This window comes from Eretmochelys imbricata, chromosome 9 (genome assembly GCF_965152235.1).
Source record: "Eretmochelys imbricata isolate rEreImb1 chromosome 9, rEreImb1.hap1, whole genome shotgun sequence".
NCBI lineage: Eukaryota > Metazoa > Chordata > Testudines > Cheloniidae > Eretmochelys > Eretmochelys imbricata.
The window spans coordinates 30131834-30144164 of NC_135580.1; the positions used below are offsets into that span (position 1 = coordinate 30131834).

At 38.5% G+C, this 12331-nt stretch overlaps 1 protein-coding gene across 1 annotated transcript in view; it reads left to right on the forward strand.

The window, feature by feature from the left end:
- Positions 1-12331, forward strand: part of PLOD2 (procollagen-lysine,2-oxoglutarate 5-dioxygenase 2) — a 70446-nt gene that overhangs the window by 30805 nt on the left and 27310 nt on the right. The window contains exons 5-9 of the mRNA XM_077826024.1: positions 608-720; positions 3203-3266; positions 4040-4137; positions 6362-6463; positions 11758-11883. Of these exons, the coding sequence (XP_077682150.1) occupies positions 608-720; positions 3203-3266; positions 4040-4137; positions 6362-6463; positions 11758-11883 (503 nt within the window). The remainder of the gene's footprint in view (positions 1-607; positions 721-3202; positions 3267-4039; positions 4138-6361; positions 6464-11757; positions 11884-12331) is intronic.

Genomic DNA, 12331 nt, shown 5'->3' on the forward strand with positions numbered 1-12331 from the left:
TAATTGCTGAGAAGAAGGAAATACGTTGACTATGAAAACCTGCACCATCTGTTGTGCATGGCATCTTGTCTTGGGCTTCTCTTGGACTCATGAGTGGGTGGAGCTTCATAGACACAGCTTTTGAAAGTTAATGCCATTTCCGCCCCCCACGCAACCTAGCCCCTGCTTTGGTTTGTTTTGTCTTTGAAGTAAATGTGATGTATGGCAAGTTTCAGCTGAATTTCCTGTACTGTTGTGGTATGTTGGATTTATACTTTCCTGCCAGCAAGGAGAGACTGACAACACTAAGGCTTAGCTTCATGCCATTTTCCACAGCTGGATCCCTTCTTTCTCAGCAGCAGGCTTAGCCTCAGACCCATACCTGGGAACTGTCTGAGCTCTTCCTCTAGCCGTCTAAAACAGATCCCAGAATCCTTCATGTTTCTTAATATACCATTATAAGGAAAACTAAACAGGTGAAAGCGATTCAAAATATGTACCATGAAGACAGATCTTTGGAGATGGAAATTGATGGCAGAGAATGGTTACTACTGCCATCTGACATGCAATGGAATGATCAGAAAGATAGTTTTCAAGTAGAAATAAATTCTCTTGTGTGATATTGCAGGATTTATTGGTTATGCTCCAAATATAAACCAAATGGTACAGCAATGGAACCTGCAAGATAATGATGATGACCAGCTGTTTTATACCAAAATCTATATTGACCCACTGCAGAGGGTATGTAGTGACTCATTTTCCCCTTAATAGTAGTTCTTGCCACTTGAAATAACTTGCTGCTTCAATTGTAGTGTCAGAAGGCTGCTACAAACTTGCTAAGAATGAAAAAAAAGTTTGTGTAATTAGCTGTGAATGCCATAGTGCAAAAATGGTTGCTGTACTGCAGGGGCTCTCAGCCTAGAGGGTCACAAATAGGGTTCAGGAGGATCATGATTCAGAGTGTTGTTTCAGGCTGTCTGCGGATCTTGGCAGGCATCACTGTATTGTCTTAAAATAATAGCTCTGCGATATGTGATCAGCGCCATTAATCTCAATAAAGACCCTGTGGACTCTGCAGGTACCTCTTGCTCTCCAACTTTCCACCCAAAGGGGGAATTAATCGGATTACAGCCTGGATTCTCAGCATGGGGAGCACAAGTCCCTATCCATCCCATGTTGCTAAATGGGAGTTCCAATTAAGTCCCAGCAAATGAGAAGATCACAGGGTGGTCCTGGTATGGCAAGAGAGGTCCCAGCGTGGAAGAGTCTGGGAACCAGAATGACATGCCAAAGTTTCAGAAGGTCATGCTTCAGAAGTAATTTGGAGTTTATAACATGGGATAAAGGAAATGGCTTACTGAGAGGTGAAGTCCTTTGAAATGTATATAAAATCAAAATCAAACAGTAGTTTGTGAAAGCAAGTCACAAAATATGTAAAGAAATCTGGAGAGCCCAAAGGAAGAACTGTAATTCAAAGCTGTATATAAATCTTTTCTGTTTGAAGTGTATATGCCTAGATCAACATTTTTTAATTTTGGGTTCCTACAGCCAGGCACCTAAATCTGTAATTAGAAATTTAACTCATACCCTGAGTTTCAGAGGTCTTGTTAATCAGAGCTGCAGCGTGGAATTCCTGTTTGATCCTTGCTAAATGCTGTTTTCACGGCAATGAAATACTTCAAAAATATTTGCAGGTCACCTTTTAGGCCTGATACTGAATTCTTTGTTCACCCTAAACTCCACTGAAGCCAAGGAGAGCTTGGGGCGTTCAATGAAATATACAAAGAAGCCCTAATTATTTTCTAGGGGCAGTGTAGAAACTTCAGTTCTAGTAGAGCTGTGTGTATTAGAGCTACTGATACTGTGTTATATCAAGAAGCTTAGTTTTAACTTTTATATTTGAAGAAATATGCTTTATTTTGTGTATGGGGGGGAGTTGTTTGGTTTTAAATGTTAATCCTGTTTGGCTATGACTTTAGTCTTTTTTAGTCCGAGAGAGGGCATGGGGGGGAGACTTCTCTCTAGCTTATACTGACAAACTGATTCCTTTGGAAAGTCATGACGTCCATTTGCTGAGTTTACATAATTTAAAGCAAACTCATTGCTTATGTATAGGGCCTTACCAAATTCACAGCCATGATAAATGTGTCCCGGACTGTGAAATCTGATCTCCCCCCATGAAATCTGTATAGTATAGGGTAAAAGCACACAAGACTGAATCCAAGTATTAGCTACAAATTAAAAAAAACAAAAACATTCTCTATGAAATTTAACAAATGGAATAGAAATAAAGCAAAGGAAACAATGAACTGTACAAACGTCATTTTTAGGCATCAAGTGTCAGGGACTTACCACTACTTTCAAAATGCTCCCTTGAAGTCTTTAAACCATGATTTGAGGACTTCAGTAGCTCAGACACAAGTTAAGGGTTTGTTATAGGAATTGGTGGGTGAGATTCCATGACCTGCGTTTTGCAGGAGGTCAGACTAGATGATCATAATGGTCCCTTCTGACCTTAAAGTCTATGATTCTAAGACCAGATTTCCTGGGAAACACCAGCATTTCTCAAACTGGGGGTCATGTCCCAAAAGGGAATTGCAGGGGGTTGGAAGGCTATTTTAAGGGTGGCAATACCATAACCCCCCCCCACTTCTGCACTGTCTTCAGAGCTGGGCAGCCAGAAAGCAGCGGCTGTTGGCCAGGCACCCAGCTCTGAAGGCAGCACTGCTGCCAGCTTCAGCACAGAAGTATGGGTAGCAGTACCGCAAACCCCCCTACAATAACTTTGCGATTCCTTCCTCCCCTCCCTCGCCCCCTCACAAACTCCTTTTTTGGTCAAGACCCCTATAATTACAAACCCATGAAACTTTAGATTTAAATATCTGAAATCATTAAATGTACGATTTTTAAATCCTATGACTATGAAATTGACCAAAATGGACTGTGAATTTGGTAGTGCCCTACTTATGTACTAGATCAATTTAAACAATTTTCTGATAAATCAGATGTTCTGGAGGGAATACAGGTGCAAGTAACTGTCATCTGTAAAGCTAAATGAGACTTTGAAAAAGAAGAGTATTGAAAGATTAAAAACTTGCAATTAGATCCCAAAAACAGATGAAACCTAAAAAACCTGTAACTTTTAACTGGTTAACATCTGTCAATACATGTGCTATGCTAACTTCTATAACACCTCAGTGTCTTTGCTGTTTTTAATTTTTAGGCACGTATCAACATTACTTTGGACCACAAGTGCAGAATTTTCCAGACCCTGAATGGAGCTGTTGGTATGTGTATTAGCATGTACTGCATCTGTGTCTGCCGTTAACATTCCTTTTTTGTTTGCTTTTAGTGAAAATAGTTCTCTTATTTAAATAAATAAATTTTACATGTATGCAAGGGATTACTCCATGATGAACACATTAGTAAGATTATTAGGCCTCTCAGATCTGATATGTACAATATCAATTGATTTTTCTGTATCACTAGCAAAAATTTTAATAGTTTTGGTATATCTAAAACTAGGTTTGTCTAACAGTGAACTTCCTTCCTTACCTCCACCTTTGACTTTCAACTGTGGAACAACAAAATTGAATTCCTTCGTAAATGGAAAGTTAAAGTTATGCTATTTTATAAGCTCTAAGCAAAGCTTCTTAAAACATGTGAAGGATGTAGACCTTATTCTCCATGTCTAATTTGCCTATGCAGTGCTTAGAGACTAAGGTAATAACACCCATTAGATAAGTAGTATAAATTAATACTTCGCTCTTATATACCATTTTTCATCCACAGACCTCAAAGCATTTACCGAGGAGGTCAGTATCCTATCTGTTTCACAGAGGGGAAACTGAGGCATAAGGCAGAAAGGCACTTTCCCTCACTCACCCAGCAAAATAGTGGCAGGGCCAAGACTTGAACATAGGGCACTGGACTAGGGCCAGACCACTTACAGGACTAGAATATATTTAAAGTCTGTTAATTGTGACACAGCACCAATCGCTTGAGCATCCTCCAATTAACTATTTTCATTCGTATTGTTAACATGCTGGTTAATGTGCAGATGAAGTTCTTCTGAAATTTGAAGAAGGAAGAGTAAGAGCAAGGAATTCAGTGTATGAGACGCTGCCCATCACTCTGCATGGAAATGGCCCCACTAAAGTAAGTGACAGTCACTTTTTCAGCTTTTATCAAGGACCAGTTTTAATAAGACAACAAAAGAAACTGAAATAAACTTTCAGCATAGCACAGGTAAATGAGGGGCTCACTTTCCGATTAACATTAATATGCGTCGTGGCTAAAGTTTCATATATTGTGCTGATCATTTACTCCTCAGCCTGTTATTCCATTGCCACTATATTGATAACAAGTTATATCAATTGCTCACTCTTTGCTTAGCAAACTGATTGCAGCGCTGGATTTCAGAAGCTAATGCTTTCATTGAACTATCATCATTGCTGAACAGCAAGTGGAGAACTTTGATTTTATTCATAATCAGAGTAGGTGATTTATGCATAGTGGGGCTTTTTTCAAATAAAGTATGTAGAGGCTTTGGGGGGAAGAGAAGTCCCAGGCAGGGCACAGAAGTGGAGTATAACGCCTCAAGGCTGCAACTGCCATCCTGCCAACACTAATCATTTTAAAATCCTGGCCACTACTGACTATTAGTTTTTTTTCCTCCTAGCATTTGATCTTTTAAAAATTAATATCTACTATATTAGATGTTGTAAACTATGGTTGACTTAATTCTAAAATACATACTAGATAGCTGATATTTCTTCCATATGGCTTCCATTTACAAATATTTGCTTTGATTCTATTTGGCACTAATTAGTACCTCTACTTAGCTGTCAACACTCAAATACGATTGTATTTTTCTGTTTGTTTTGTTTTTTTAAGTAACGTTGTGTGACAAGTGGATCGGGTGAAGCCTAATTCCCAAAATATTCTATATTAAACAAAACTTGTTTCTTGTTTATAGTCACACAGCAGTTTACCCTACTTCTGTCACGGTGCAAAAGCATTTTAAGGATTTTAGTCTAAAAACCTACTGAAGCAGGAAAAAAATAATCCTACTATGAGTTTCTCTGAAACATTTTGTCATAGTCTATGATTGTGCCCTTCAGTGGCAATAGAGTTTAAGCAGAGATACATAAATGTGATGAACAGGTTAGAAAAACATTTAAACGATCACCAGATGAGGAATGGCCATGCATTGAAATAATCTCCAAAACTAAAATACTTAGTATTTGCAAGAAACTTCTATTTTATACATGCTCTGTTGAACTCAGATTAGGATTTAGTGGATTACTTTTTATCTAAAAGGTAGGAGCAAAATTATAGCAATAATGTAAAGTGTTCTTTACTCTTTTCCTTAGTGTAGTTATCTTTGTATTGGTGTCATATTTTATTTGGCTAAGCACTCTTACAGATTTATTTTTAGGTATCTGAAAGTCCGGTAACGATTTAGTTTTTGTCTGATTTTGATAAATATTTTCCACTGACTACATCTGATAAAGAGGGAAATAAACATATCAAGAAATAAACAAATGGAAGCAAACTGTAACATATTTGAGTCTATCATGGAGCAGTTTTCACTTGGGAAATTATGTTCTGCCTACTCACTGAGTATGATAGGGGTGGTTGTAGGGCATTAACCCATGAGAATGGTAATATGAATTTGGAAGGGACCTTATTTGCTAATGTGGCCATGGATAAAATATGGCATCCAGGAACATATGGCACCCTAGACAGCCTAACCTTCAAATAATTATATAGCTGATTTGAATCCAATTCCAAAATTGCCAACACAACTGCCAGAGAACCTGTCGGAGAGCCAGGTGCATCAGTGAAATGTGTTCCACTGTTTGTTTTCTGGGTCCTGGAATAGCTGAAAAAGCTTCAGTCCAATTCATTTGACATCTGTGCACCTGTATCTTCTAAATTTTATATATCCCTTCCCAGGAAGTTTTGCCCTTTGCCCATCTCTATTTTCCCATAAATACCAGTGACCATCAGTTGCAGGAAGGGTACTAACTTGGTTCTGCTAATATTTTTTTGGCATGGCATCAGTCATGGCATCTTTCAAAGACGGGTGAAATGCAGTATGTGTTTTATTATGCCCACCACAATTGTTCAGCTTCCTGAATCTGTGACCACAAATTCCAGAGGATGTTATCGCTGTATCTTGTAAAAGGGGTCAAAATAGCTTTTAGCAGATGTTTTTTTGTGTGTGTTTTGTTTTGTAAAGAAAGAAAAGCATACCTATACAGAAATTATTAAACCAATATTGAGGATTAAAATTGATGTGTTGATCTCTGTGTTAAGATACAGGGATGGGTTGCATTTACATATAGTAAATGTGAATTGTTCTTTTGCTTACTAGATTCACCTCAGTTACTTTGGAAATTATATCCCTAATGCTTGGACACGTGAAACTGGATGTGGTGTCTGTGATTTAGATTTACTAGACCTATCAATGGTTAAAGTAAGTATATCTCAAGTATAACTGAACACTTTATAATACATGAATTTCAGTGCCCTTATAGTGCTTTTTCTGAGACAAAAAGGCTCCAGTACATAATGTTACATTTCAAGCACACTTGAGGCTGTTTTCATATGTTAGATATTATACAAAATAATAATGGAAACAGATTCATGAGTTACAAACTTATTAGTACTATTTTAAGTGGCAAATGTCAATATTTTCATATTAGTTATAATTTGGCATACCCCAGAGCCTTTTTCCCCCGTCATCACCAGCCCCACCCCAGAGCTTTCATCCCCTCCACACCCCAACCCCCTGCCACAGCCTGGTGAAAGTGAGTGAGGGTGCGGGAAAGTGAGAGATGAATGGAGTGGGGATGGAGCGAGCGGGGGCGGAGACTCAGAGAGGGGGAGGGGCAGGGATGTTCGTTTTTGTGCGATTAGAAAGTTGGCAACCCTACTTGCATAGGTGTATGTGATTGCAGATTGTGCCCCGTAACCAGATACAAGTCTGTAGAAGGATGGGAGGGACTATCTATGTGTGGAAGGGGGAATCACACCAGTTCAATGTCATTGTTCCCTCACCCCCACCCCCACCCCATGCTGCCTTCTGGACCCCTGTGAAGGGTGGGTCTTGAGCCCATGCTGTGGGAGAGGGTAGAGAATGGGAGAGGTCAAGGGGAAGGAGTGTATAGGCCAGGAATAGGGGTTGTTAACATACATATTCCCCACCATCCCCAGTGACATACTCTCTTTTCATAGCTGTTTCCTTCACCACCTCTCTTGGCTGCCCCAAGACTCCCTGTGGGAGTGTCTGGTAGCAGGACTCTGCTGGAACACTGTAGCCAATGAGCAGAGGAGGGCCCAGGAGGTCACCACCAGTGCAGAGGCCCAAGAACTCTGTGTGGCTGGCCCTGATCTCTTGGGACTCACCAGGGTCCACCAAATTTGCAGATGAGCCCTTCAGGTCTCTCTGTGGCTTGAGGGGGGCAAATCCCTCTCAGCCACCAAAAAAGAGGTATAATGGTGGGGAATCTCTGTGAAATAAATCCTCAAGGAGATTTCCTTCACCTTAGTCCTTTGTTTTCCTTTGTGTAATGAGCAAAGGATGCAGTGGTGACTGGAACGTACGTGTGTGTGTGTGGGGGGGAGGGGGTGCTGTGCAAACATGTCCTTGAAGGGCTTACAGCTTAATTAAAGGCAAGATGCAACAATTGAGTAAGGTGTAGGGAGGGTGGATGGACCATGATAAGAAATAATGAGGCTGTAAAGGTGCTGCTTCCTTAAAAGGGCTTATGGGACCATATCTCTTCCAGAGTAACAGCCGTGTTAGTCTGTATTCGCAAAAAGAAAAGGAGTACTTGTGGCACCTTAGAGACTAACCAATTTATTTGAGCATAAGCTTTCGTGATGAAGTGAGCTGTAGCTCACGAAAGCTTATGCTCAAATAAATTGGTTAGTCTCTAAGGTGCCACAAGTACTCCTGTTCTTTTTTCACATCTCTTCCGTTTGCATTGGGGATGGGAAGGCTCAGCTACCTACCCCTAGTCCTGTTCCATGGTGCTGATGATGTGGTTGCTGCTTCTGAATTTCTTCCTGGAGAATGTGGGGCTATCTTGAAGTGCCACACCCGCAGAATAATCCCATGGAATTTGAAAAATAGGCAAAATCGAGTGTATTGCCCGTCTTGCTTGTGTGTGCTTTCTATTATTGGTAGCAATTACATATGCCCTGCTTAATGATGCATTTTATTACAACATGTGCACTTCACTGATAAATCTTCTTCATAGAGTGGTTAACATTTGCTTGTAATCAACAATACAAGTTATCCTGACACAAGTCTCAGTAGAGCAGTTCCTGCCAGAATGCCAGTAGATTGGAAATTTTAATAATGTGTGAAATCCAGAAACAGTGCTGTATGCAGTGGTGTTGTATCCATGTCCGTCCCAGGTTATTAGAGAGACAAGGTGGTTGAGGTCATATCTTTTATTGGACCAGCTTCTGTTTGGTGTGAGTCACCAGCTTTCTTTTTAGTAAGATCATGATTTTTAGTGTTTAGCAAAGTTACGATAATAAAGACTGGATTTATGGCTTTTGAATCCGCCAACCCCCATTTTTGTCCTCATGACTACAGAGGTGTTAACAGGCTATTTCACCTTATATGGTTCCTTAGAATATGCGGTACTTGTGCTACGCTAGTTGTGTATTTAGCTGTGACACTAGCAGTAGCTTTTTCAGACCTGAAGAATAGCTCTGTGTAGCTTGAAAGCTTGTCTGTCTCACCAAACTGAAGTTGGTCCAATAAAAAAGACATTACTTCACCCACCTTGTCTCTCACTTGGACAATGACACTGAAATTTCAACACATCCTGATATCTTGTGCAGACGCACTGTAAGTGAATGTAGACTTGCTTAAAGAGAACTAACTCGAAGATTTTTATACCCATATTTGGTTTCTGTCTGAAGTCCATTGCAGTGAGTTTTAACAATGTTTATATTAATTGTCCGGTTTAGAAGTAGAAAAATATTTTTAATGATACATTTTTGTGTGTAGGAGTACATTACTGAAAGCTTAGATGTCTATCTCAAATAACTTACAAACCTGTTCTAGATAAAAAGTTACCTAATTTTGTTTTAGTGGTGGTCTTTTTATAAAACATTCCTGTAATTTAATATTACTGTTCTAAACCAAAAGTCCAAAATAATTTTAGTATCTAAATGGTATAAAAGCCTTTGCTTGGCTTTACAACACTTCTCTTCTATTTTTAATGAATTATTTAATTATTCTTGTTACCATAAACTGCAAACAGAAAAATAACTTTTGCTTAATGCTAACGAGCAAGTTTTAACCATCTATTTGCATGATTATAAAATTCTTATTTTAATGAACTATAGTAAAATGTATCTACAATGCATATCTACTATAGATGACCTATCAATAGTTCCTTGAGTATAAATCAGTTAATAGGGAAGTAGAGAAGGCTGCTGTTATGCCTTGCCTGTCTTTGGCTGCTTTCCATGCATTAATGAACTCGTATAATATAGATGAGTAAAATATTTTGTGGCATAAATTCAGTTATGTAATTTATTTTTAAAATCAGTCTGTTTTCCTTTAGACAACTAAAATGTATTTTCTATAGCTAAAACGTTAACTTTATAGATTTTGCATACTATTTTTAAAATTTATTTTGTGAAATATTGTTTTTCTAATGTTTATATGCATTTCTTTCATATGTCAGTAATTTAAAACCTTGACTTGCAATATTCAGTAGCTACACTGAGACTGAAAATAACTTGTAGAGAATTTAGTTAAGTACATAAGAATGACTATATTTGGTCAGATCAGTAGTCCAGCTAGTAGCAGTTTTGCAATTTCATATTTGAGTTTCTTCAGAACTCTTGGCTGGATACCATCTGGTCCTGGTGACTTACTGCTGTTTCATTTATCAGTTTGTTCCAAAACAACCTCTGCTGTTGCTTCAATCTGTGACAGTTCCTCAGATATGTCACCTAAAAAGAATGGCTCAGGTGTAGGACTCTCCCTCACATCTTCTGCAGTGAAGACTGTTGCAGAGAATTCATTTAGCTTCTTCATAACTGCCTTGTCTTCCTTGAGTGCTCCTTTAGCATCTCGATGGTCCAATGACCCACTGATTGTGATGTGTCCTGCTTCTTATGTACTTTCAAAAAAAATATTGTGGTTAGTGTTTGTGTCTTTTCATAGTTGTTCCTCAAATTCATTATGGCCTGCATAATTATACTTTGACTCTTGACTTGCCAGAGTTTGTGCTCCTTTCTATTTTCCTGAGTAGGATCTGACTTCCCATTTTTAATAGATATTGTTTTAAATTTCTAACGAACTTTTTTTTACTCTGTTTGGTCATTATGGCATTTTTGGGGAGGGGGTGTGTTCTTTTATATTTTTATAATATATATATATTTGGTGTGCGTATTTATGTATGTATAGATAGTATGACCCTCTATTATGGTGTTTTAAAACAGCTTCCATGCAGCTTGCAGGCATTTAACTCTTGTGACTGTTCCCTTTAATTTTAGTTTACTTAGCCTCATTTTTGTGTAGTTTCCCTTTTTTGAAGTTAAATGCTCCTGTGGTGGCTTTGGTATTTTCCTCCCTCCAAGGATGTTAAATTTAGTTATAGTGTGGTCACCATTATTGAGCAGTTGAGCTATATTTATCTCTTTGGACCAGTTTAGGACTAAATCAAGAATTTCCTCTCCTCTTATGGGTTCCATGACTAGCTGTTCCAAGACATTAATGGTATCTAGAAATTTTATTTTTGCATCCCATCCTCAGGTGAAGTATTCCCAGTCAATATGGGATAGTTGAAATCCCCTATTCTTTTATTGGGTTTTCTGTTTTTGTAGCCTCTCTAATCTGCCTGCGCATTGCACAGTCACCATCACCATCCTGGTCAGGTGGTCAGTAGTGTATTCCTAGTGTTATATGCTTATTATTCAAGCATGGCATTTCTATCTATAGAGATTCTATGGAACTATTTGATTCATTTACGATTTTTACTAAATTTGCCTCTGCTTTCTTTCACACATAGTGCCATCCCTTCCCGCCTCCAGTGGTGCAACCTATGTTGTCATTCCTATATATTTTCTACCCTGGTATTGCCATGCCCCATTGATTATTTTCGTTCCACCAAGTTTCTGTGATGCCTATTATATCAATAGCTTCATTTTAATATCAGGCACTCAAGTTCCCTCATCTTAGTATTTAGACTTCTTGCATTTGTATACAAGCACTTATAAAATGTGTCAATATTAATTTGTCTGCCTTCATGTGAGATAATTAAATGGGCCTCTTTTTTTCATTTGACTGTTTCTCTTCTGTTCTTATCTGTACTTTTATTAACTTCTATCCCTATTCATAAATCCTGGCCAAAAGGAATGTGTCTGTCCAAACTCACACCTTCTGACTTTCCCCCAGCCCTCAGTTTAAAGAATCCTCTATGACCTTTTTAATTTTACATGTCAGCAATCTGGGTCCATTTTGGTTTAGGTGGAGTTCATCCTTCCTGTATAGCCTCCTCATTTTCCAAAAGGTTTTGCCAGATCCTAATGAAACTAAATCCATTTGGTTTACTGGACATCTATGTTAGTATCTTGTAAAATCAGATAGTGAATGTACACAGAAGCATGATGATTTTTAGATACGGAGTTGAGATCAACTGTACTAAAAGCAGGACTGAGCTCATGCTGTTGTCATCTTAGAGAGGAGGCAAATGTTCCTGGTTGTATTTTGTGTCAACATATTATTTCTTTTAGGAATATCCAAGGGTTACAATTGCTGTTTTCATTGAACAACCAACTCCTTTCCTACCTAAATTTTTAGACAGACTGTTGACTCTGGATTACCCAAAGGAACCACTTAGTATCTTCATTCATAATAATGTAAGTACGGGGGAACTATCTGGACCAGTTTTACTTTTATTCAGGTGCAATTGCTAAAATGTAATTGAGATTTTGCGTACTATGGTAAGCAACAATGGAAAATATGCGGTGATATAATGTTAAATAGAAGCAACAGCACTTTTCTCAAGGAGTTTATTTGATTAAATTCAAGAGGCACTTTCTGGAACCTTTAATTGAATTGGATTAGTTTTTTTCTGCTTTCTGTGGCCAAGACCTCAATGTTGTTTTATTACAATTCGGGTTCCTGATGTATGTCATAACATTTGTATTCCATGAAGCTCCCAGCCTTAAAGTGAAAGATATGAGTCTCCAAAACATACACAGGAGAGAACAGTTGGGCTGACTTTTACTTTGAGTGCTCCTTGCTATTCATCTAAGGCAGTGATTCTCAACCTCTGGCCACGGGCTGCTTGCGGCCCAATCAGCA